General features: G+C 33.4%; 1 protein-coding gene across 3 annotated transcripts in view; it reads left to right on the top strand.

The window, feature by feature from the left end:
* Positions 1–27887, top strand: part of CDH18 (cadherin 18) — a 202850-nt gene that overhangs the window by 129336 nt on the left and 45627 nt on the right. For all 3 annotated transcript variants that reach the window (XM_069492575.1, XM_069492577.1, XM_069492576.1), the window contains exons 6-7: positions 8925–9178; positions 21368–21504. In XM_069492575.1, the coding sequence (XP_069348676.1) occupies positions 8925–9178; positions 21368–21504 (391 nt within the window). The remainder of the gene's footprint in view (positions 1–8924; positions 9179–21367; positions 21505–27887) is intronic.

Here is a 27887-nt window from a genome sequence, read left to right as displayed (position 1 = left end):
ATATCAGGAGAATTTTATACACCAAAACCAGAGACACATAAAACAAACAAAAATAAGATTATAATAAACATAAATAAAAAAGCAACATAAATAAAAAAGAAAGTGAGACATATGATTTCAATGCCCACTATGATGGAATTCAAACTGAAATTGTAAAAAGAACAGCACCTTAAAATCTTAAAGAGATCAATTCACTATGAGTACACAATATGTATTAATATAAATATCTATGCCACACATTACACAGCAACTACATTCAGAAAACAGAAATCGTAATATATACAAGTGGATATATCTAGAAACAGAGAGGTAGAAGACAATTACATTTCACCAATTTTAGTCTATGCAGATAAAATGTTTTAAAAATGTGAATAGTTAATGTAACTAACAGGAAAGTTGATGTAAATCAATCTCCACATTCTAAAGATATATTTTTTTTTATTTCAAGTGTCCATGAAATATTTAATACAGTTAAGTGCTATGATTAGTTTTCAAGAATTTCTCAATAAAGTCCCGAAAGACAAAATAGCATAGATAAAAGCCTTTCATCCAAATATAATGAACTAAATATTAGTAAAAAATAAGAAAATAAAATATTTTCTCAGCCTGAAAATTTAACAACTACAGCAACCACCTTTTCTTTCAAGAATTCCCAAAGAAAACAAAATGCACAACAAATTGCAGAATTTCTAGAGAAAAAATTATAATGAAAAACAATATATATGAAAATTATGGAACTCAAAATAAGTACTTTTGGTAGTATATTTATAATTCTAAATATATCAAGGACATAAGATAAAGAGCAAAATTAGATATTAATAAATTTGATATATAACTACAAGAGGAGGAAAAAAGCAGGAAAATAATCAATAAACAAAGACGGTTAGGAAACAGAAATGTATGTTAAATTTTAAAAACCTAATTTTAGGGAAGGAAAACAATATAACAAATAAACCTTAATAAATCATATTAATCATTTTTTCCATAAACATGGAAAAAATAACATAAAGTAAGCAGCTAGAAAAATTATAACCTGATATTTGCTTAATGCTACACAAATAAATTTATGTGAAGGATGTTTTGGGGAAGGTTGCTAAAAGCAACTTCAAAGAAAAAAAATATATAAACTGATTTTCATATGAAAAAATGAGAAACTTGTGAATGAACTACCTCCCTAAACATATAAGACACAATGATTCACTAAGAAATTCTATCAAATCTGTCAGAGCAATTGCAATATATTTAAATCTTTCAGCCCTCTAAAAAGAAAGAAAATTTCTACTATATTTTTTTATAAAGCAAATAAGTTTACATTAGTTTCCTAGGAATGTGGCAAATTACCACAAACTGAGAAGCTTAAAACAACAAAAATGTGCTATCTCACTGTTCTGGAAGCCAGAAGTCTGAAATCAAGGTGTTGGCTGGACTTCCTTAGTGAACTCTAGAGCAGCAGGGAGCATTGTTTGTGACTTCTTCCAACTTCTGAAGGCTCCAGTCCTTCATTGCCTCATGGCCACATCACTCCTATCTCTGCCTCTGTGGTCATATTATCTCATCCCTTTTACTCTGCCAAATCTCCTCTGCCTCACTTATAAAGACACTTGTCATTGGATTTAATGCCCATCTGGATAATCCTGGATAAACTCCTCCTCCCATCTTTTACTGTGTAAGTTAACTGCCTCTTTTGCTATATACATATATTTGGCATCATCATCATCCCACTATAGTGTGCCTTCTGATTCCCCAAAGTTCACGTCCATTCCAGCATCCCTGAAAGTCTCAACCCATTACCAAATCAATTCTAAGTCCAAAACTTTATCTAAATACCATCAGTTCAGAAGTTCTAAATCTCATCACCTAAAATATCTTAATCGGGTATGCACAAATCTCTGAGTAGCTTTCATGCTAGGACAAAACCTTTTTCATCTGTGGACCTGTGAAACTAGAAAACAAGGTATCCTCTTCCAAAATACATGCTAGGACAGGGACAGGATAACAGAGATATTGATATTCCAACAGGGCAAAAATGGAAGAGATAAAGGAGTCACCAAAAAGCAAGTTCAAAATTGAGCAGGGAAAATCCCATTGGGTTTCTTTTTCTTTTTTCATTTTTATTTTATTTTTAATTGACAAATAAGAATTTTATATATTTATAAGATACAATGTGGTATTTCAATACATGTATATATATATATATGTACACCCCCATTACCTTAAATATTTATTATTTCTTTGTGGTGAGAACATTTAAAATCTTCTCTTTTAGTTTTTTCCAAAATACACAATACAATATTATTAACTATTGTCATCTTGCTATGCTATAAAGCACCAGAACTTATTCCTCCTATGTAATTGTATCTTTGTACACATTGACCAGTGTCTCTACTTTCCTCAACCACTCCCCTGCTCCCAGCCTCTAGTGACCACCATTCTACTTTCCACTTAGATGGGGTCAACTTTTTAGATTCCACATATGAGTAAGATCATAGAGTATTTGTGTCTCTGTGTCTGGCTTGTTTCATTTACCATAATGTCTTCTATATTTATCTATGTTGTAGCAAATAACAGAACTTTTGGGGGATTTTTTAGACTGAATAGTATTCCATTGTGTATATGTAACATATTTCTTATATCCATTCATTCACTGATGGACACTTAGGTTGTTTCCATATCTTGGCTATTGTGAATAATGCTGCATTGAACATGAGAGTGCAGACATCTCTTCAGCATTATTTCAATTCCTTCATGTATGTACCCATGGGGGGATTGCTGGATCATATGATAATTCTATTTTTAGTTTTCTGAAGAAAGTGCACGTGTTTTATAAAATGGCTAAACTAATTTACAATACCAGCAGCAGAGTGTATGTGTTTCTTTTCCTCCACATCCTTGCCAACATTTACTATCTTTCATCTTTTTGATGATAACTACTCTAACAGATATGAAGTGATATTTCATTATGGTTTTAATTTGTATTTCTCTTATGATTAGAGATGTTAAGCCTTTTGTTAGACATTTGTTTTTCTTGTTTTGAGAAATGTCTATTTCATACCTTTGCCCATTTTTTAAATAGGCTTATGTGTTTTCTTGTTATCAAGTTGTTTGAGTATCATATATTTCGGATATTGGCCCCTTATCTGATGATGATTTGAAAATATTTTCTCCCAGTCTAAGGGTTATCTCTTCACTTTACTAATTGTTTCCTTTCCAATGCAAAAGCTTTTTAGTTTGGTGTAATCCCATTTGTCTACTTTTGGTTTTGTTGCCTGTGGTTTTGGGATTATATCCAAGAATTCTCTGCCTAGACCAATGTTATGGAGCTTTCCCCCTATGGTAGTAACTTTATAGTTTCAGCTCTTACATTTAAATCTTTAATCCATTTTGAGTAGATTCTTCCAGGGCTCGATACTTTGCTCTCTGAGCCCATAGTTTCGTTTGCCACTGCCTCTGCCCTATGCATAAATTACCTAAAATCTTCTATGTTTCCCTTGAAAGAAATCTTTATCAAAAATAGACACAAAGCTGAGATTTCTGAATACCAGGAGTCTCATTCTGGAAGTGGTTGAATTATAAGGCAAATTTAATGCCCAACTTTGCAGAGGAGTCTTCCTTCCCACAAAAGCCAGAGCAGCCACAAAAGCTTGAAAAGTCAAAGAACAGATTCACACCTAAACCCCACAGAGAGAGTATAGCCCTATCAAATTTATGACTTTTTGCTTTCAGAACCTCATGAGAATCAATTTCTGTTGTTTTAACTCGTCCTGTTTGTAGTAACTTGTTATGGCAGCCCTAAGAAGCTAATACAATAAAATTAACACAAACACTTAATACAAATATGAAGCAATTTCATTTATCAGTACTCACAGAAGCAGTTTAAGTGCCATTTCAGTAGAAAAATGCACATCACAAGTGGGATTATTTCAGGAATACTTGGACAGTTCAGCATTAGAAAAATATCAGTGTTAGGCTGAATCACATAAACTTACCTTTTATACATGTACAATTTTTATATTAGCAATTTCATATTGTTAAAGCTAATTTATTTTTTTAAAGGATGTGAGTTGCCAATATATATCCATATTATATTTTCTAATACTTTATCTCTTCCCTAACAAGAGAGCTTGATTACCAACTACAATCATCATGATCATGAATGTTGGAATGTGAATGTATCACAGTTATCATTGCCAGGTAAAATACAGGACACCTACTTAAATTTTAATTTTGGATAAACAACAAATAAATTTTTGTGTAACAATGTTTCATGTGATAACTGACACACACTATGTTTAAAAATTCCATACTTAATCCTAAATTCAAATTTAATTGGGCAGCCATAGTTTAATTAATTAAAATTGGCAACATTGACCATAACACTTATTAAATATGAACATCAATAATGTGGTTTTTTTTTTTTAAACTCACAGAGACAAGACTACAACTGAATTTGGTCCAGAGAATTAAACCCAAGGCAAATCCTATGAAAATGTGAAAAGAATCTGATACTAGGATTTCCAGTAGAACACCTTTGCCTAATGCTTACCTATTTCTCATATTGAACGCCCAGCTGATAATGCACAGTTGCAGTTTTCCCAAAAGAGAAATTTGTCTTAGTTCTGAAATTTTGTAAAATGAGATAAACTATAATCAAATAATCAGCCCTCCTCAAATAACTTGGTGAGATAAAATCTCTAGAGTAAATAATGATGAAGAAATTATCAAGAACTGAACCTACTTTTTCCCTAAGTCTTCAAGTAGCTCTAAAAGGAAAGCTCTTTCTCTTATTCTTTCTTTAGCTTGAGTGTTAATCACTTGTTTAATCTGAGTGATTATTAACAGAATCCAGCCAGAAACAACTAAAAACATAAACCATTGACATTGTAATGTAGAGCTGGAAAAAAACTCTTTTGCTCATGAACAATCACTGTCTCCCCATCTGCCCTTATTATGTTCACATTATCCCTCATGTTTATGGAGTTATGTTTTTGTTTTATTATGTTTTAAGGCAGGAAACATTTTGTGTTTTATAAACTTTTGGCCACATGTTTCATGCTATTGCTTTGTGTGATAACTCAATACCATGGGTTAATTTTCATTTTTAAGTTTGTTCTCTATTTTCTTATAAAAAATCAGAGATTAGGTATACAGAGTTCATTGTTCTGGATATACTGTGTATAGGTTAAAAAATATGTTGGTCACTAAGGAAAGTGAAACACCACAGAAGTAGCTTCCCAGTAGCAAAAGATTACTAGAAAATTCTGGAAGACCTATTTAAAAGGCGTGGGTGATGTATACTTGAACAGCTTTGCCAGAGTTACAGTAGTAAAAAATTAGTAATTATAATCCTAATATTCTCTTTATGTACTATTGTGGTTATAATAATAAACAAGGGATAACATAATTTAGATTTTATACATAACCCTGACATATCCAAGAATAAATAAATGAGCATAATTTCCTCCCAGTTGTGCTATACTTGCAATTCATCCCCAGAAGCTTCTCTTCATAAATGAGGTTGTTAAAATATTTCCATTTGCATTAATTCATTTGCTTCTAAATTTCTGTCCCAACCTAAAATAATCCTCTCATTCCTTCATGGCTCCACATGGGTCTCCTTCCATCCATCTGCCAGTTCTGGCAAACAAGTCTCTCAAAATGATTATCCCTGCCCTGAGGTAGTTAAATATATATTGGACCATCATCAACGTGAAACCATGTGTCCACATAAACAGACTGCACCTTAGCAGTAGGTAGGTTAGTGTTAAGACAAATGACATTTAACTTGCCAGGGGACTTTCTAAAAAATGGAACAAGAGATATCTGTCATCTTGGATGCACAGCTTGAAATAAATAAATGGAGATGAATGTTTTAACATCCAGTGTTATTGTGAGAAAGGAGTGTTAACCATCCCTAGTAAAGTAAGTAAAATCTTGATATTTTAATTCTAATGTCTTAAATATCCATATGCAATGAAAAGAACTTTAGGCATCGTAAAGCTTACCATATGCAGCAGGTTAACTCCAAAAATTATAGACACTGATCTTAAACAAATGGTAAACACACCAGGGCTCCAGTTTTCCATGAGCAATATACCTGATTCTGACTCTTAAAAGCCAAGAGGGGCATTTCCATCCACCCAGTTCCTTACAGATGGCAAAGCAAGTGTGTACCATTTCTAGGACAAGTTATTTACATTTGGATGGAATTTATTAATGAATGAATTAAATATAGTCACTTATTAATATAAAGAAGAAAGGAATCAAGAAAAGAAAAAGTATAATCTGTGGATCCAACTAGGAGTAAGCAACTCCTCAAACAAGATGGGTGTTAGTTATTTTGTCAATTTATTCCTAGTCTAGATTCCCTTGGAAGAAATTGAATCCCAATTGTTAGTTCACAAACTGAAGAATCCATTAACCCTTCTTTAAAAATATATAAATCCAAATTTCATAACATTTTTTATCAAATGCAAATGCATATGTATTGTACATAGGGTCAACTTTTGCATTTTTAAGATCTAAACAATTTTTATTTTCTTTTTTTTTTTTTTTTTTTTTGAGACAGAGTCTCACTCTGTTGCCCGGGCTAGAGTGAGTGCCGTGGCATCATCCTAGCTCACAGCAACCTCAAACTCCTGGGCTTAAGTGATCCTACTGCCTCAGCCTCCCAAGTAGCTAGGACTACAGGCATGCGCCACCATGCCCGGCTAATTTTTTGTATATATATATTTTAGTTGTCCATATCATTTCTTTCTATTTTTAGTAGAGACGGGGTCTCACTCTTGCTCAGGCTGGTCTTGAACTCCTGACCTCGAGCGATCCACCCGCCTCGGCCTCCCAGAGTGCTAGGATTACAGGCGTGAGCCACCACGCCCGGCCAATTTTTATTTTCTTTTATAAAAACTAGTAAACCATCGTAGTGACTTAGCCTCATCCATGTCCCCGTGATCTTAGTTTTCTAGGTTCTAGGGTCTTAATAACTGATTTAGAAATGAAATGGTATTTTGCTTTCTGTGTAAACTGCAATTCCTGGAAAGGTCAATTTTCCAATGCAATTTAGAAGAGATAACAAAAGCAATTTTCAGCAAGACTGATCATTCCAATGTACAAGATTGTATTAAGGACACTGTAGAAAGATTCTCCTTGGAAGCTATGAACTGAATGTGTTTCTCCCCACCCAACTTCCTATATTGAAGCCCAATCCCCAGTGTGATGGTATTTGAAGGTTAGATTTTGGGAGATAATTACATCATGAGGGTGCTGCCCACATAAATAAGATTTGTGCCTTTATGAGAGGAGACACAAGAGAGATGGTTTCTCTCCGCTATGTGAGAATGCAGTAAAAAAAGAGGTTATCTGAAAACAAGGAAGAGGACCCGTACCAGACACTGGCTCTGCAGGTACATTGATCTTGGGTGTCTAAGTCTTGCTGTGAAAAATAAATGTTTGCTGTTTAAGCCACCCATTCTATGGCGTTTTCTTTTGTTAGCCTGAATAGACTAAGACATTGACCCTTAGGGTAAGGAAAACTATATGAGCTCCTTCATAAGGAATGTCCATTCTCTGATCCTGCTAAGAAAGGTTTCCAGATTGAATCAGGCTAGTGAAAAACCAGTGGCAGAAATAGGGACAAAAAAAAAATCTCTATTCTGTTTCTTCTCACAGATATTTGTCATGGAGACCAGTATCAGTGGATACTTCAACAGGTTCAAAATGAAAGACTGGCCTCTGGATCACCTGCACTAACTTTTTGATGAGAACTTTTAACTTTTGAAACTAAATCTGACTTCATTTTTGGCTCACAGAACCTCTTACATGCATTATTCTAAACACTTTACAAATATTCAGTTCCTATACAAAAAGTCAATTTGTCTTGGAAACATTGCCTAGAGGCGCTTATATACCCCTATATATGAGTTTGTATCCTTTTTATCGATGTCCATAATTCCCAATACATCTTATTGGACTAAATACAAAGTTCTATGAAATGTCTGTTTACTATTTTATACCCTATAGTAGACCAAATATTCTTTGGCTCAAGACAAAGGCTGACCTTATTCATTTTTATGAGCTAAGTCAAATTCATGATGCCTGACATATATTATTAACAGGATATATAGAAATATCAGTTTGACAATTAAAAATAAGAAACAAACTAAAAGATTTCAAGAAACTATTAATAACGTCTCAAAACTAAAAAAAAATATAAACAAGCAAATTATAAGAAGGCCATATTTAAAAAAAATCAAAGTTGATCCAAACATCAAAATACAACAAAGGAAATGAAAAACAAAACAAAGAACTGAAATAGTACCACCAGAAAAACAGACAAATTATCAAATACAATCAAAATAACAAAAGTAAACTTCAAAATTTTGTATAAAACCTTTATTAAAATTTCAAAAAAGTATTGACTTGAAAGCCTAAAAATTTGTCAGATTTTAAAATAAGATACCAAGTTTAAGACAAGCAAGATAAAAATAAATTGATGATATATTTAAAAATTAATGATTTGAGATTGTTTATATATAAAAATGTTCTACTTTATTTTAAAAATGGTCAGAAATTAGTAGCAGGTATTTTTAAGATTAATAATGTAAGTTGATGAAGAGATAAGAAATTACTACAGGAAACCTAATAATAAGTCTCCAAAAAGCAATATTTATTTAGCTGTGAGGAATATCTTTTTGTACCTAGTTATCACTATATTTATGGCTGTGTAAAATCACTATTGATTCAGGCATAAGTTTCCATGATTTCTGCTTTAGATGTTATTATTTAGGCAAACTTTATAGTTTGTTTTAAAACAAAGCTAGAATAATTTTAACTCTATCTCAGTTATTTTTTCAAAAATGAGAAAAAAATAATGCTTGTTTGAAAAATAATGAAGTCATATTATTGAAAATCTTGTTTCTCCCCCACAGCCACTGAACTATGAGAAAAAGAAGTCATATACCCTCAACATAGAAGGAGCAAATACACATCTTGACTTTCGCTTTTCTCACTTGGGTCCTTTTAAAGATGCTACTATGCTGAAGATCATTGTTGGGGATGTAGATGAACCACCACTATTTTCCATGCCTTCCTATGTCATGGAAGTCTATGAAAATGCCAAGATCGGGACCATCGTTGGTACAGTTTTGGCACAAGATCCTGACAGTGCTAATAGCTTAGTAAGGTATGGTATGTTTCAATCTTTTAGATGTATAAAGATTTTTATTGCTTCTCACATTAAGTTAACATAGACAAAATTATACTTAAATATTTTATTTCCATATTTTCCTATTAATATAATTAAATTAAAATATTAGGTGATCCTTTGAATAGCTTAGTAAATGGGTTTCTATCAAATTAAAATATATTTATCTATCTTCATAAATGTATTATTGACCAAACAGATTAATTTTTCCACTTGACTTAATGAATGTGAACATAATTAACAGATAAATTGTTATATAAATAGTTAATCATCTACTAGAGAACCCTTTGGTTTTGTAGTGATAGCAAGTATAGATATAGTACAAAAAGGATTTGGGAATGACACTCATCTCTAACGATCTCTAATTCCCCTGATCAGACTAGCTGTGTGGCTTTAGAAAATTATCTATCCTTTTATGTAAAGGAGGAAAAATAATATCTATCTCTCAGAGCTATTATGAGGATGCATGAAACAATGTACATAAAGCACCAAGCAAAGTGGCTGCCACCTGGTAATCACTCAATAAATGCTAACTTGTCCAAGGCAGTATATAGTGCTGACTTAGAGATTGGACTCTGAATATAGGAAATCCAGTGTTGGAATTCTAGTATCTCTATCCACTATCTGAGTCATCTTATACAGTCATTCAACCCTGAGAAATCTCAAATTTCTAATATATGAAGAAGGAATAAAGCTACATAAATATGTTAATAGAATTAAATTAGATTGAAACATAGGACTTAGCACAGTGCCAAGCATATGGTAAGTCTCACTAAATAATATTTTTATTATTTTAGAATGTCATGAAGTAGAGATCATTAAAGCTTTCTTACATAATCAAAAACATTTTTTGTCTCATTTAGGACAAAATCAAAAGGACTGCATAAATGTGTCACATGTCTTAGTTACCCTATATTTATATCTTTGGAAATCCTAAGGCCCTAGAAAGTTTGAAATGCTTAACAAATTTTTCTGCTTTTTTAAATAATGTCCTTAGTTTTCATCCATTTTAATGAAAGATATGACCTAATCACCTCTCAAAGACCCCGCCTCCAAATACCATCACATTGGGGATGAGGCTTGAATTTTGGGAATATACAAGCATGCAATCCACAGCAGGTAGAATGCAGCTGGCACCTAGGGGAAAAAGTCAGGGATGGTGCTAAGTGTTCTGTAATTCACAGAACAGCTCCCAGTAGAAAGAATTGTCTAGCCCCAAGAGTCAATAGTGCTGAGGTTGAGAAAACCCGATATAGAATAAGACAAACCAAGTAATAGATTGGTAAAACTGGAGTACTAATTATACTTATGGAAAGACATTTTGAAAAGATATTTTTGGGAAATATGTATCTAGTTATATAGGTCATGGAGACCCAGAGTCATGTGAATGCTTCAATGTATACATTTCAATGAATAAAAACATATGTCTATAGATAATTAATTGCCCATATTATTAATTGCCTCAGTAATTGCCCTTTATGATTGGGAGTGAGAGAGTGCTCACTATAATACATGCATTCTCCCAGTTGTTGGATGCAAATATGATTGGTAGATTGTTTCCAAATTTTAATGTAGAGAAGCATAAATCTATTAGCATATGCATTATTCTCTCTGCTTTGTTTTGGTTAGACAACTAAAATGATTCCTGCTAAAGCTGCCTTAAAATAATTAGACTCCATAGTTGCTGTTTGGGGCATAATTTACATAATATTTATTCTTGATTTTAATAAAAATGTGTCATTCACATATGCCTCTAGGTGCAAACAGTGAGTAAAAAACAGAAAACATTAACATACACAAAAGCAAGTCTTATACTTCCACCTTTCTCAGGGACCAAATGTTTGTACTAATTAAGGAAAAGCACATTGAAAAGATGTACTTTGCCATGTGCCCCAAAATGCAATTAACTCCAAGTTTGTAGAATTGATAATGAAAGGGAGTTTGAATTTTACAGGCATTTGTGAACAGCTTACTGACCTCAGTCTTTTGTATTTCAATTTTCTAAACTATTAGTAAAACTCTTCAGATTTCTTAGAATATGCCATGTCTATGTTTTGTCTTTTTCAACTCTAAACAAGATGTGCAATTTGCAACAATATAATCATCGAACCTTTTAAAAAAAGTAAAATTAGAGCCTGGCTGTTTACCCAGCAGCGAAGAAATCTTTGATTTAAACAGGCTACAATTACTAGCTGGCATACTACCAATGGAATTCAGGAATTTCACAGATTAGCTACTGAGAGATGAGCAATCCTATGTTGAACATAAGAAGCTAGAGAGCTTTTGGAAGTGTAACCTTATATTATGTGACTATTAAAAATAGTGGCTGGTATACTGCATTTCATGTAACCAAAATTTTTGTACCCCCATAATATCCTTAATCTAAAAAAAAAAGTTAAAAAAATAATAGTGGCTGGCCATTCATTACTTGCTATCTGTCGGACAGGGACTTCATATATTGTTTCATAAACCTCTTAGCAACACTGAAACAGTCTGTATTATTGTTTCCATTCTACAAACAAAAACACTAAAGCTCAGAAAATTAATTAATTTGACCAAGTTTGCAGAGTCATAAAATGGCAGATTCAGAATGCAAACCTAGTTGTGCTTTACTTTGAAAATCAGTTTTTTTTTTAACCCACAATATGCAGCCTGTTGTATACTTCAACTAAGAAAAGTCAAACACACAAAACACTGTGCATTTACAATAATCAAGTATTCCAAATTAGAAACAAATGTTTTAAATATTCAGAAAGCCATTAATAGAATGTTGGTACCTGGGTTCCTATGTATGAATTCACTTCATGCATTGGAAAAGGAGGATGAGAAAAACAGTCAAGTCTCTTTTTAACTTAGCAACATTTCAGGAATAAAATTGTTTTTAATTTTATAGTTTCTTAATATTGTAAAGTCAAAGATATACAGGACTAGATTTAGTATAAGAAAAAAGTTTATTGGAGTCCCCCAATCACATTTCTCATAAGACGAAGAGCTTTAGCAGCTGAGTTTACATGAACATGTTATACTTTCATCTTTGTTTTCTTTTCCACTCTGATTTATAACCTGAATTTATCTATGCATTTACTTATTGAATGTTTTCTTTGTATAATGACTTTAAGGTAACAAAAAGGAAATATTAAATAGTTTACATAATTGTTTCTAATGCTCATGAGAACACTATTTAGAAAACAAATGATAGCCCATTTGTATGCTAACATAAGAAATAAATAAAACTGTGATCATATTTGGAAATATTGGCCAATTAAAAAGAAATCTTTCTAACATATCTTTGAAAAAAATGGTTGAAGAGTGTTAGAAATGTTTAGTCAGCCTATTCTGATATTTATTATAGCCTTGGTAGACAAATGTTTCCAGTATGTCCCCTGCATCCTTATTGGTATGTTTTCTTTGTTGTGCACTTCTAAAGTTTTCACTTAATTCAGAATAAGAGTGAATTTAAGAACACCAAGTTAATTTTGGATGTGTTCTCAGCAAGAAAATAACAGATATTTCAAAACAATGACAAGGTCATTTCACAAAGATGGGGAGTGAAAAAAATGATTAAGAGAATTTGAATGCAGGATCCAAACTTTTGAAAAGAAAGATGAGCAATAACCAGCAAATATGTTTCAAAATATTTTCATGTTAAAGATATTATCTGATATCTTTGATATAGTATCTCTAACATGAAATGAAAAATTCCAAAAAAGTTTCCTAGCATTTCTAGAACTCAGGATGAATGGAGTTGCTGCTGATATCTCAGTTACTTAGAGGCATAAATAACAGAGTAAAACATTATAGTTGATTGTACAGTTTTTTACTTCTTTACTTTTATTTAACTGGATGGAAGTTTTGACTGAGGAAATTAAGCTTTCCAAAATATCATGTGCTAGATGTACTGCCCATTTTTATTAAGCACTAAGCACGAAACCTGCTTTATCATGTGAGAAATATTTTGTTTTATTTTTTGAGAAAGATTATTTTCTCAATGCTTGACTTGTGCAATAAATTGCATCCCCAAAGTTAACAAAGAATACCTTAAAATTTTAATGAATATGAGCTATACTTCAAGTGTGTGATTTTTGTTAAGCTAAAGATGAGGCCAAACTGCTATTATATCCCACAAGGTAAGTATTGAATAAACTTTATCCCAGTCCTTGATCATAATCAATAAAACTTACAAAACAGCTATTTGAAGGAGGAAATCTTAAAGAAATTGGTTTTACTACTCACATACTGTACCTGGAAATATCTAAAATGTAATAACAGAAAGAGTTCTGTACTTTAAAGTAATTGATATTTCTCCAAATAAATCTACATAAAAATAAATTTCTATTATATAAGTTTTAAATTAATTTCTTATGGTGAAGTGGGCAGAATATAATGAATATAATAAATGCTTCTGAGGACTGAAATTTTGTTATTGGAATGAAAAATAACTTCTTCGATGTACTTTAATATGAGAAATAATTATCATGAGTCTATACCTACATAAGCAAAGGAAAATTGAGTGCCAAATGATGACCTGAATAATTTGTTTAGTTTCTGTTGAAGGAAATACTTGAATAAACATAGTCATTATTGACATAGGCTTTTTACTATGGTCATAACTTATCTGCCTATTTGTTGGTCCATGAAGTACTAATTTGAATAATGAGTTTTCATCTTATTTCAATATAATGCATTTTCTTTTTACTTTTGTCATTGCTTAAAACATGTTTACTATAAATATGAAATTGTGCATAAGTTGAAGGACAGAACAGAACAGTTGTAGGATTAACAAATTATAACCCATATTTATAACTCATAATGGCAACTTTGAAAGAAAATTACCTGTGCTGGGTGAGGTTTAAACATGTCCATTTATGAATTTAGTTAGGGTTTGAATAGGGGACTTGTCCAATTAGACAGCTGTTAAGGACTACTGAACGATTCTGATCTGGCACTAATTTAATGGCATTTCCTTTCGTCTGTAGCTCCAGGGATTACCAATACCTCATAAGCAACATTTTATTGATCATCAATCATACAACTTCTACAGTGACATTTTGTACAGATACAATTTTGATGCTTATTTCACATATGACATAGTGAATATAAAGTATGATAGGGTTATAATGATGTGTCACAATCATCATATTAAAATAACCCTTGAATCTGTCTGAATATTTCTTCCCTCATATTAAACTTTTTGGCCACAGCTGCCTATAGATTGGTCCAAAGTGTTAACGAGATATACTATAGAGTAGCTTTTTTTTTTTCTTAGATTCATCCTGAAGTCGAAAATGGGCTTTAATGATTGGTAATTATATTGCATCTTTTTTTTTTTTTTTTTTTTTTGTTGAGACAGAGTCTCACTTTGTTGCCCAGGCTAGAGTGAGTGCCGTGGCGTCAGCTTAGCTCACAGCAACCTCAGACTCCTCGGCTTAAGCGATCCTACTGCCTCAGCCTCCCGAGTAGCTGGGACTACAGGCATGCGCCACTATGCCCGGCTAATTTTTTCTATATAGATTTTTAGTTGTCCATATAATGTCTTTCCATTTTTAGTAGAGACGGGGTCTCGCTCAGGCTGGTCTCGAACTCCTGACCTTGAGCAATCCACCCGCCTCGGCCTCCCAGAGTGCTAGGATTACAGGCGTGAGCCACCGCGCCCGGCCTGCTTCTTAAAATTATTTCCAGAACTATGAATTCTATTAAGTACTGTGGGAAATGTAAATTTACTTGTTCTTTTTTCAATGTTTAGATATTTATGAAAGAGAAAATGAATCAACTGCACATTATAGAGAAAAAAGTTACTTCCTGAATGATCTATTAGGAATCCATATGAAAGATGATATTAAGAATCTATAAATATCTAGATATGAAAACATAGTGGTCTAGATAGGTAAGACTTGATGATTTATAGGATGATTATTTCTACTAAAATACTTACAAAAGAAGTGAAATACTACTATGGAATGCCTTTTTAATTTTGTATTAAGTATTAAAATATTCTCCATTATATTTGTTGATTGATTGGTTGGTTTATTTATTCACTTATGAAGCCAGGCAATTCATCTTTGTAATTATTGGTAGAAAAAAATAGAGCTTTAGTCTCATTTACCTTCCAAATTAAAATTGTTTCATGTGCATTGAACAGGAAATTAAAAATTAATTTTCTGACAGAGATTTTTGAGAAACAGACTATAGTTCATGTTATTTCTATGGAGATCTCTTGTGCATTAAGTGGTGGCCCTTATTCAGATCCCAGTGTGTTTATAGCACAGTAATAGAAAGAAACAACCAGCACTTATTATTTATGAAGTTTCACATCAAAATAGAGCCAAGTATCCCAAGAAGGAAAGAGAAAGAAAACATTCCTAAGAAACATTAAAACCAGTAATAGTTATTATCTATTAAGACTTACTGTTTACATATCAACCAGATAATACTTTCATATATTATTTCACTTAATCCTCACAATAAAATTGTGATATAGCTGTTACCTCCATTTAGCTTATGAAAACAGCTCAGAGAGATTGTAAATTTCTTTTTTTCTTGTTGTGTTGTTTTGTTTTGTTTTTATTCAGGATATTATGGGGATACAAACATTTTGGTTACATGAAATGCATTTGCCTTGCTGAAGCCATGTCACAGAGCTAATAAGTGGTAGAGTTGTGATTAACAGGTTTGCTTGGTTTCAAACCTGTACTGCTTCTCTTATGCTAAATATAATTTTCACATATATGCTGGGTCTATTTTAGAAACAAATATCCCTAGAACTGATCTTTACATTCAAAATAAACAAGGTCAGGTATCTGCAACTTACTGTACACACAGGGAAAGGATGTAGATGTTTCTCAGTGTCCTCAAAGAGGTTGCTACATACAAGGTATCTGAAAATTGGAAAATTTGTTACCCTCCCCTACACTCCTTTCTTCTTGCATTTTCATGTATCTTCAAAAAGTTCATGCTTTCGAAATTCAGTTACTGTTGCCAATTTTTTCCAATCTATGTATTAGCATTTTGAAAATTGTAAGAGTTGAACATTTCCTGCCACAACCTATACTCATTCTGTATACCAAGAGAATAACTTTATTCTATCATTGGCTTAACTAGGTGTTAATGTCTTAGTCAATTTCATTTCTTACCTGAGAATATTTTATTTTAAAGGAAGATTGTACTACTCAAGCATAACATGGTGTAGGGTGGCAATATTGACTGTAGCACTGATGTGTGAATGAGAGAGGAAACTTGTTTTTTCTTATCTATGACGTGAAGCTTTTCTTCTTTGTAGTATAGTAGCCACTTATAGGCAAATTGTTACTTGATATTATTCTTGCTAGATAACCCCAAAAATGTCAAATTAATGTTACCATTTTCAAAAAAATCTAAATATTGATATCAAATACACAGCATTAAGATTTGTTTACTTTTGGAGGGTTTATGAGACAGATTTTATTATGAAAGTTATTTGAAAAGTAACCCACTGGGAATATTCTTATCTATTTTTAATTCTTTTGATAAACAGTTTCATAAATCCATATCATGCCTTAATTCTAACTAATTAGCATTGACTAGTTCTATATTTAATCCTCAAAATAGTTGTGAGTTGTTTCTTTTCTCTCACATTTCTACTTTCCCTTTTTCCAAGTTTGTATTTCCATGGCTGGGCAGAAATCCAAGGGTAGTTAAACAGAACTATTTAGTTCTACTTGAGTCAAATTCAATTGCAACTTCATGAATAAGACTCTTTGGATCCAAGCATCCTCAATATCTTGCCCTTATGTTGTTGATTTCCCTAGGGAGCTAGTTTGAGTAGAAAACTAAGAAAGCAACTAACATGAGTCTGAAGATGCGTGCCTAGCATTATGCCCACCATTTTCCTATTTTTTCAACAAAGACTTTATTTTTAAATCTAAATAAAATGATTATTAACTCAGAAGGGTAATCTGAGTTAATAGATTAAATCAACTAATTAAGTTAATAGATTAAATTAATAGATTAAATATCTATTTAATCTCTAATATCATTTAACCACTTATGTTAGAAAGCCCAGCATGAAGTAGCTAAAAGAAAGGAGATTGCTTTTCAAAAAGATTACACATTTTCAGAAGAAACCCCCATTTTTCTCCAGAATGATAGTTCTAAGGTGATTAAGTTTCTGAAATGAGGCAATATTCTGCCACATTCTGTAGGAGTATATCAATAGCAGTGTAATCTGAGTTTTCCTGAGTGATGCTGCAAGGAATTTTGAGGTTGAATATGTTCTAATTTTAAGTCCTCCACATTTCAGATATAGAAACTGATTTTCTTAGAGTAACCCAAAATGGATAGTTTCTTTCTTTAAACTTATTTTGATAACTTTGGGGGATACAGTGGGTTTATTTTGTTACATGAATTAATTTTATAGTGAAGTCAGGGCTTTTCGTGTCTTAAAGAGAGGTTAATGAAAACTAACTTTAGATGATAAAATAGCCAGGATGCCTGCTGATTATATTTTAAAGGATGTTATCCTTTTCGTGTGACAAGATTTCTCACATCTCCAAAGCAGTTCAACCCTCATCCTCAGCATCAAGGCTCTGGGGAAAATATATTATAAGAAGTTTTTATTTTTTTCCTAATATAACCTCAATTCAAAGAAAGTACAATGTTTTCAGTGTAGCATGGTTTCGTGTTTGGGAAAATCCAGTGACATAAATATTTCCCACTATTCTGCGGTGTTTGGATTTAGTGTCTTTGAATAAGATTTGCTGTATATCTGTTCCTTTTCTTGTTTAAATTGCTTTTTTCATGTTGAACTTTCTTCAATTAATTTATAGTTATTGAAGCAAACAATGTACAACAGTCAATTCCTTTTTTTGATTACATAGTTACAAGTGATATATTCTATCTCTTTTGAGGTGTTATTTTTAACTAATGAGCTCTTAGATTTCTTGGGGTGCTCTGTAATCTCATTCTACATGGTGCTATTAATATCTCCTGCCATGTTTGTGCATGTGTGTCCACAGGTTGTTAGAAGATTTCACACTGTAGCAATATGTTCTACCTACCCTTTTTAACAGTGAGAGATATGGGTTTTGATTGCAATTACACTTAAACTCTGTTCTTGAAAATATGATGAATTTTGTAATATTTCCATCACCGCAAATGCCTATTCTATATTTCTACCTAACTTTTCATCTTTTCCTCATACTAAAATGGATGAATTCCCTTGTTATTTTAGATGAGAAATTGCTAAATTTGTGCTCTGGAATCCAATGCTTTTCACCTTTTCATGAGTTTTTACCATTTTAGATAGTCCCCATTTTCAAAAGGATTATTCCCTTCAGCAAAGACATTGCTTCATATTTTCCATATCAGAAAAGAAATACTTTATTGGATTCACTTCTCTGATGACATAAAGTGCCTTTTTTCTGATCTCCATTCAGGAACAAGTATCATTCAGTTGTCATGGCTTTATATGTTATATATTCACATTCAACATACTCTTGTGTTCACTGTAATTAAACTCCAATCCTTCACTATTTCACTGAAATTACTTTTGCCAAGATAACAAGTTTACTAATACTTCCCATCTTGTCAGATCTAATCAGTTCTTACTAACCTCACCCAACCTTGGGAAAGAATTCACTGTTTGCCAACTCCTACCCAGAAAGGTTATATTCTTTCTTGGCTTCCATGCAACCTCACACTCCCAGTTTTGCTCCTCCCTTGGGCTGCTCCTCTCCTTTGGCTTTTACCTTCTCGTTCACTTTTTTTCTTTTCTTTTAAACAAGTTCTTGTTCTGTTGCCTGAGCTAGAGTGCAGTAATACAGTGGCATCATCATAGTTCACTGCAACCTCAAACTCCTGGGCTCAAGTTATCCTCCTGCCTCAGCCTCCCAAGTAGCTGGGTTATAGGCATGGGCCACCAAGCCCAGCTAATTTTTCTATTTTTTGTACAGATGGGGTCTTGCTCTTGCTCAGGCTGGTATTAAGCTCCTGACCTCAGATAGTCCTCCCACCTCAGCCTTCCGAAGAACTAGGATTACAGGTGTGAGCTACCACATCTGGCCCGGCTTTTACTCTCTCTTATACAGAAGGTGGGCTGCTCTGGACTCAAAAGGTTCTAGACTCAGTATTCGTTATACTTCCTAGAATACAGTGAAAGTGTAAGTTCAATAAAACCCCAATGCCTCTCATAGGCATAATGTGTTAAAATGCTTTAGTGCTCAATCTTTTATTTCCTTTCCTCTTACAATTCTCTTTCAGATGAGATTATGCTGTTCCCATTACCTTAAATTTATGCTGATCTATCACAAATTTATATTTCCTGTTCAGAAAACATACTTGATCTCCATACATATTTAATCTCTGCTTTTCATTCCACGTTTATCTAATGGGCATCAACGGCATAGTACGTGAAAATAATGAATTTCTCCCAAACTGTTTATTCTTAACTCTTTTTTCTATCTCAGTAAATGGGACTATCAATTACATAGTAGATGAAGCACACACAGACACACACACACACATATGAATGGAGTCATCTGTGATCTCTCCCTTTTACTAATGCCACTCCAACAAAAAGTTCTATAGGTTGTATCTAATTTATACGACTATTTTATACAGTTCTTTCCATTTCCTTTTATTTTTTCTATCTTTGTCCAAGAAGACATTATTTCTTTTCTGAATTGTTGTTAACTTTCTGCAGTCCAAGATTCAAAGTAGCCACTGTGATGTTTTTCAGAACATAAAGACATCTGTTATTTCCTTTATTTAAAATTCTTGTCATTGCTTTTCCAAAAGATTAAAAACTCTTTTATGTGCTTACTATATTGCTTGCTTGTCCTAACTCCTGGCCATCTACCTCATCCACTCTGTGTAGCCACAGTGACATACATTTGCTTTTAAACCACTTTAAGCTTTTTGTTTAATTTGGATCTTTGCACCTTGGTTTCTTCTATTTCAAGTGTTTTTCCCTTAGCATTTTTCACCTCATCATTTCACTTTTTCTTTCAGGACTAGATGAAATGTTACTTTAGGTGACATTTAAAAAGAAGAAACAGTGTTTGAGATTTGAGGGGAAAAGAGAACTTTTCTCTCCTTATATAGTTCTAGAAATATTCTGGAATTTTCTAGAACACATGGTAATTGTTTACTGTATTATGTTTTCACATGCATGTTAATTAGCTATCACTGAATAACATATAATCCCAAAACTTAAGGACATAGAAAAGTCATTTGTAACTATAGTGTATGTGTCTGTGGGTTAGCTGGAGACCAGCTGAAATAGGCTGGCTTTTGCCTGCCAACTCTGCTAATCTCTGGTGCACTTAACCATGCATCTGCACATTTACCAGATAGCTTTACTCCGGGCTGGGGAGCCTTAACTGAGACAACAGCCCCATGAGACTCTCTTCGTCTTGCTGGGACAAGTGGATTAGCCCAGGCATGTTCTTCTTGTGGCAGTGGCAAAGCACAAGAGGAAACATGCAAAGTCTCACGAAACCTAGGCCCAGAAACAGGATATCATCACTTTCAACTCATTCTATTGCCCAAGTAAGCTGGAGGTCAGACCTAATATGAGAGAACCTTGTAAAATTACATGAATTGAAGAGGTAAAAAAAAAAAAAATTGTGGCCAATAATTCTACCTACATCAGTTTATTTCTTATCTCATTTTTTGAATAAACCAGGGTTTAGTCAAAAAGGTGATGAAGACACAATGGTAATATATATAAATGTTTTGTTTTTCATTTTATATTTATCATTAAACCTCACCTATAATAAAATTCCAAGATAAATTCATCTCTGTCATCTCCAATGATCCTAAAATTTTGTATACATATAGCAAAGAGAAGTTTTATTATGTTTTTTTTTCTTTAAACGTACTATAGACTTCCCAGATGTGGTTTTTGTGTTAACATTGTTAATCATTGTGTTTCTACTATCTGCTTTACTCACAGAATTTATTTTTTTGAATTAGTAATTGAACTAAACATTAAGGACTTACAGAAAAGAATAATTTGTGTAAGTTCTAAAAAAATATGAAATTGCCATGAAAATCTTGAGTCAAATATATAAATTAAAAATACATATTTAGATATTTTAACATATTTGATTTAAAACCTCCCTTGGTTCAGTTGTATTTCTTCAACATAGTATCAAATAAAACCAGATTTATCTTTTTTATTTTATTCTCCAGATACTTCATCAACTATAATGCTGAAGATGACAGATTTTTCAACATTGATGCCAAAACTGGAACCATTAAGACTACAAAGGTTCTTGACAGAGAAGAAACTCCTTGGTACAACATCACAGTTGCTGCTTCAGAAGACGGTAAACTGCATTACTTTATGTATCATGAGAAAAGATGTCACTTGTCCATGAGGACTTATACTGAGATTTCCTTGAGAGCAGGGCCTTCACCATTTATTTTTGATGTCAGGATGTAGAAGAGTACACAGAACATATTCGATATAATTGGTCATTGTCAGGCCGGGCGCGGTGGCTCACGCCTGTAATCCTAGCACTCTGGGAGGCCGAGGCGGGTGGATCGCTCTAGGTCAGGAGTTCGAGACCAGCCTGAGCAAGAGCGAGACCCCGTCTCTACTAAAAAAATAGAAAGAAATTGGTATCGTTCCCAGATGTGTATTTAGGTGATGATCAGGGAAACCAATTTTCTGGTGAGTACATGTGATGCTTGTTTTTCCATTCTTGGGATGATTCACTTAATATAATGGGCTCCAACTCTCTCCAGGAGAACCATAGAGATGTCGAATCTTCATTATTTCTTATAGCTGGGTAATATTCCATGGTATACATATACCACAGCTTACTAATCCAATCATGTATTGATGGGCATTTGGGTTGTTTCCACATCTTTGCAATTGTGAATTGTGCTGCTATAAACATTCGGGTACATGTGTCTTTATTACAGAATGACCTTTTTTCTTTTGGGTATATGCCCAATAATGGGATTGCTGGATCAAATGGCAGGTCAAACTGAGGTGGGGGGTGGGGGGAGGGGATGGGTGTATGCCTACATAACGAGTGCATTACGCACCGTTTGGGGAATGGTCATGCTGGAAGGTGCTGACTTGGGAAGGGGGGGTGGGGAAGGGAGGGATATATACCTACATGATGGGTGCAACGTGCACTGCCTGGAGAACAGACACGCCTGGAGCTTTGGCTTAGGGGGACAGGCGGTACATGGGCAACGTATGTAACCTGAAATTCTGTATCCCCCATAATAAGATGAAATAAATAAATAAATAGATAAAAAGAAGAAAGAAATTATCTGGCCAACTAAAATATATATAGAAAAAATTAGCCGGGCATGGTGGCGCATGCCTGTAGTCCCAGCTACTCGGGAGGCTGAGGCAGGAGGATCGCTTGAGGCCAGGAGTTTGAGGTTGCTGTGAGCTAGGCTGATGCCAGGGCACTCACTCTAGCCTGGGCAACAAAGCGAGACTCTGTCTAAAAAAAAAAAAAAAGAAGAAGAAGAAGAAGAAATTGCTCATTGTCAGATGCAGTGAATAAATCTCATACCTTTTTCCTTACTTTAATCCCATTATAGTGATGGAATATTGGCATCACAGAACACTTAGTTCTCATTCCTGAGTCAAGGACATTTGGTTCTCCTCCTAATTGTGAGAACTGCATTATCCTTTGCTTATGCCTTACTTAAGCCATCAGAGTACTTCACATGTGGTAGTTTAGGGTAAAAAAAAAAAAAAAAAGAAAGAAAGAAATGAGGATATTTAATTGCACTTAAATTATTTTATAAATATAATATCCCTGCTTAGTATTCAATTAACACTTATAGAACTTATAGTAAAAGAATAATTCTTGGAATATCAACAGCCAGGTCTAAGCACTCTCCAAGAGAAGTAAATAACCTAAAGCTGAGGAAGACTCTTGTTCCACCTCCATCCAGAATTTTGCATTGTGGTAAACACCTAAGCTCAGGAACAACAACAAAAAAAAAATGTATGAATAAAACAAAAATATTTCTGAGTTCATAAAGGTCGATATGATCATGCTCAAATTAAATTGGATATAACTTTAAGAAAATACATCCACTGTCATGAAAATAAAGATTTTCTTTATGTATTGGGAAGTAAACCAAAGGACGAATTATCCCCACTTTAGAATTGTATATGGAAATTATAGCTACATTTAGGAAAGATTTCAGTGTATTCATGAGAGAACTATAAATATATCAGGGATTAAGAATACATCACACTTGAAAACAGTGCTACATAAATTGAAATTATGTTCTCTTTTATTTCCAGAAGGTATAGAATGTTAAAAATTTTTTAACAGATTCATTGAGGTTTGGTTCACATAGCATATGGTTTGCCCTTTTAAAGTACGTAATTCAGTAGCTTCTAGTATACCCAGAATTGTGCATCCATCACCACAATCAATTTTAGAAACATTTTTATTATTTCAAAAAAATCCTTCACCTCTTAGTCCTCAACCCCAAGTATCCTCCTCCCCAAGTCAGGAAGGCCTTAATCTACTTTTTCTCTATAGATTTGCCTTTTATTGATATTTTATATAAAAGGATCATAGAATATATATCTTTTGTGTCTGGTTTATTTTACTTAGCATCATATTTTCAAGGTACATCCATATTATAGTATGAGTCCTCCATACTTCAGTCCTTTTTATTGCCAACACTCTTCTGTTTTATGGATATATCACATTTTATTTCTCCATTCATGACTTGATAGACATTTGTGTTGTTTCTACTCTTTGCCTAATATGAATAATGTTGCTATGAGAATTAGGTGAAAGTATTTGTATGAAAATATTTTCATTTCTCTTGGGTATATACCTAGGAGTGAGATTGCTGGTAACTCATGTGGTAACTGTATATTTAACCAATTGATGAACTGCCAGACTGTTTTTGAAAGTGGCTGCACCATTTTATATTCCCAGGTTTCCAATGTCTTCATGTTCTCACCAACATTGCTTTCTGTCTGTCTTTTTGATTATAGCCATTCTAGTGGGCGTGAGGTGAAATCACAGTGTGCTTTATGTGCTTTTATATTGCTCTTTGTTACATAGCAATCAGCAGCCTTCTCCAGTATTTTCTATTCTACCTGTATTTCTTATGATTTTGGCATCTGCAAAATCAGCTAAGGTGGCCTCCATTCAGATTATTTTATTAACATAATATTCGTAAGCATTTACTACTTAATTTTAAAAGGTTGTTATAAAGAATCCATGAGTGGGTTAATTTTTGATCATTCTGGTTTATTTTCATTTTCAAAATAGACAGACTAGGCATGAATTTGTGTGTCCTTAGTTATCCAAGGACAAGTAAATGGCTGTTGTATGATAAAGACTCATTAAAATTCAGTTGAAAAAAGAAAGGAATAAATGGGTAATATATCCAAAAAAAAAAAAATCGATGAGGACATTGAACAAATCCTTCAGAAAAAAGAATCAACTCTAAAGGTATTTCAATGAGAAGCTATACTTTAGATTAGTTCTTATTCACTACCTCAGTCCAATTAATATTTGCATCAGGTAAAAACTAATTTATGTATACATATGAGTACATCTATACCATGAAAATTATACTATCTGCAATCATTATCACAGGAAATACCTGTTTTTACTAAAGCAACATCCTAATTATATACTTCCTGGGTAATTTTTTTTTTTTTTTTACCAAATGCTAATACTTCATATGGGGATTGAGTGAATCTATTACTATATCTATTAAGTGCAATAGTAAGTACAGTAAATTGTAATTTTTCGAAGTTTTAGATGGTGATTAAAAAAACCTTGGAAATCACCTCAATGAGAATTACTAAAATATAATTTCATCCTAATCATAAACAAGTGTATAGAAAGAATGAGCACTAGTTAAAATTTTATAGCCATGGTGGGATACTGTATTTAGAAAAGTGCACTTGTGCCCACTGGTTGCTTGGCCTAATTGCCTATTAATATCATTGGGAGCCCTTTCCTGTACAGTTGTTTGTGACCTTAACCTCAACATCAGCCTCATTGTCAAAGTATTTTCTGATATATTCTGCATTGGAAATGTATTTGATACTTTATCAAATCAGATTTTTAAAAATCTTCTTCATGTAACAGGTTCTGAAGAGCCAGTTGTTATGTAAAATGACATTTAGTAATTAATGTTTGAAAGCACTCTTTTAGCCTACCTAGACGTTCGTGCAAATACGAGAAAGTTGTCCCCTGTAGGCAGATGAGGCAATGCATCAGGATTTAAGAGCTAATGATGGCAAAGTTACCTCTGTGTAAAGGAAAAAAAAAATAATAATAACAGTGCTCCTTCCTCTTGGTGAATAGTCCTTATGTCAGAGGCCCAGCGTGAGAATACGGGGTGTCACAGTTGAAAAGCATGTGAGCATGAAGATGGGACCTGGATACACTGCAGCTATTGTTTATATGGTGTTTGACTCTGACTTCTTCAGCCCTGTGTTCCCAGATCAGAGTTATTATTTGACCTTCCAGTCACATGGTAAAGACAGGAAACATCTGTCTGGGCTATGATATCTTTTGCTGCTGCTGCCAAACATGACTATTAGCTATCTTACCCTTATACGGTATACTTTTAAAGATATGTCTCCTAACAAAAATCTCTGTGAAATATGCATGACATATTACCCCCATTTTAGAGATAAAAGAAACTGAGGCTCACAACAAGATATAAATATTACTATTCCAGGTCCTAGATCTTTTCTCACTCCAATATGGCCCTCTAGGGAGGCTGATGTTCATTGAGCCAAAGCATTGGTAAGGTATTTTAGCTGACTGAGGCTTATTACTTATTTTTGAATGTCATATGGTGAAGTGAATTTATTTTTACAATTGTAAAGATGATCCTATGAATTAGATAAATTCAGTAAGTTGTCTGTGATCAGGGAACTAGAAAGTGTTACATTATCACATATCACCATTCTTGGGGCACAGTACTTTCTAAATAAATACCTGCTGAACATTTCCACTGTGGGTAGCAATGTATTCCCTCCATGTAATCCATAACACAGCTAGTTGGTAACTTGCATTACTTTTCCATTGCTGGATAGCAAATAACCATATGATTTCTGTAGGGTCAGAGTTTAGGTGGGATCGACTAGGTTCTCGACTTAGGGTCCCACAAAGCTGAAATCATGTGTCAGCAGGACTGGGCTCTTACATGGTAGCTCTGGGAGTATTACTGAATAATAAACTTTCTCTCAAACTTGCATGCTATGACTCAATTTTTCTTTTGCGCTTCCCTAGTATAATACATGTCATTACCTCCATTGTTTTTTAGAACCTGCCAATATGGTCATCAGTGATTGCCTAATAGCCAAATCCAATAAGTACTTTTCACCTCTTATCTTCCCCTGATTTATTTGTGACATTTAACTATATTTATAATTAATTTAATTATATTTATAATTCTTTTTTTTTCTTGGAAATTTCTATTTTCTTAGCTATCATTCTAGTCTTTTGGTATGATGTATTTTATCATCTCTATCCTAAAGTATGCTGTAATTAACTCATACAGAATATATGAATAAGAAATACTTGATAGGCCGTGTGGTATTTTAGACACTGAGAATATTGAGGATATTATTTTGTCTTTGAGGAACTGAAGAGTCTAATGCATAAGACAAGGTAAGCAGATAATTGAATTATGGAAAATTACTGTGGCAACAGGAGTTTTTAGACACTAAAGAACACAAATCCGTTGTAGTTTAATCTCTCTAAGAGGATCAGTGAAGCTTTCATAGAGACGATAATGCACGGATTCAGTCTTGAGGTGAAGGATGAGTAAAGATTGGCCTGCATATTCTGTTATGGTTCCAAATGTGCCTATATTAGTGTATCAGTCAGGATTCTCCAGAGAAACAGAGCAATATGGTGTTTCTGCATATGTGTATATATACGTGTGTGTGCAGTGTGTCTACATATATATATACACATATAGAGAGATATAGAGATAGAGACAGAGAGTGAGGGGCAGAGGGATAGATTTACTATGTAGAAAGTTGGCTTACATGATTATGGAAGCTTGTATGTCCAAAATGCATAGACTCAATATTCCACTTTGAGTCTGAAGGCTGGCAGGCTGCCATAGAACCGAGAAGAGCTGCTGTTCCAGTTTCAAGGCTGTGAGGCAGGAGCATTCTCTTACTTGGGGGTAAGTAAATTGATTGGATGAGGTCCACCAGCAATATGAAAGGCAGCCTGCTTTACTTAGTCTACCAATTTAAATGTTAGTCTCATCCAAAAGCACTCTTACAGAAACACCCAGAATAATGTGTGACCAAATATCCTTGCTCCCATGTAATTGTCCAGCCAAAGTACATGTGAAATTAGCCATCAATGTACCATACACTTCATCACTCACAAAATCGTCCAAGTGATCATTCGTTCATAATATCTAGATCTCAATCCTGATTATACATTATATTTTGCATTACATGAGTGCCATACTCACTGCTCATCTCCATATATTGAGATTCAATTTTCCTGGAGAAAAGCCTCAGTGTGTTAAATTCCAATGAATAGCCATTAATAATGTTGCTGCTGTAGGTCATTTTTTAACTATTTTCCTTTCACTGTCTTTAAAAATAATATTTAATCTATGAAATTTCTCCATAATTGGAATAATTATAGTGGCAGAAAGTAAGGGTTATCCACATTGGCTCAGGACCATCAAGGCCCATATTTTTATCATC

The sequence above is a fragment of the Eulemur rufifrons genome, chromosome 17 (assembly GCF_041146395.1).
Source record: "Eulemur rufifrons isolate Redbay chromosome 17, OSU_ERuf_1, whole genome shotgun sequence".
Lineage (NCBI taxonomy): Eukaryota > Metazoa > Chordata > Mammalia > Primates > Lemuridae > Eulemur > Eulemur rufifrons.
This window is presented reverse-complemented; position numbering and strand designations above follow the sequence as displayed.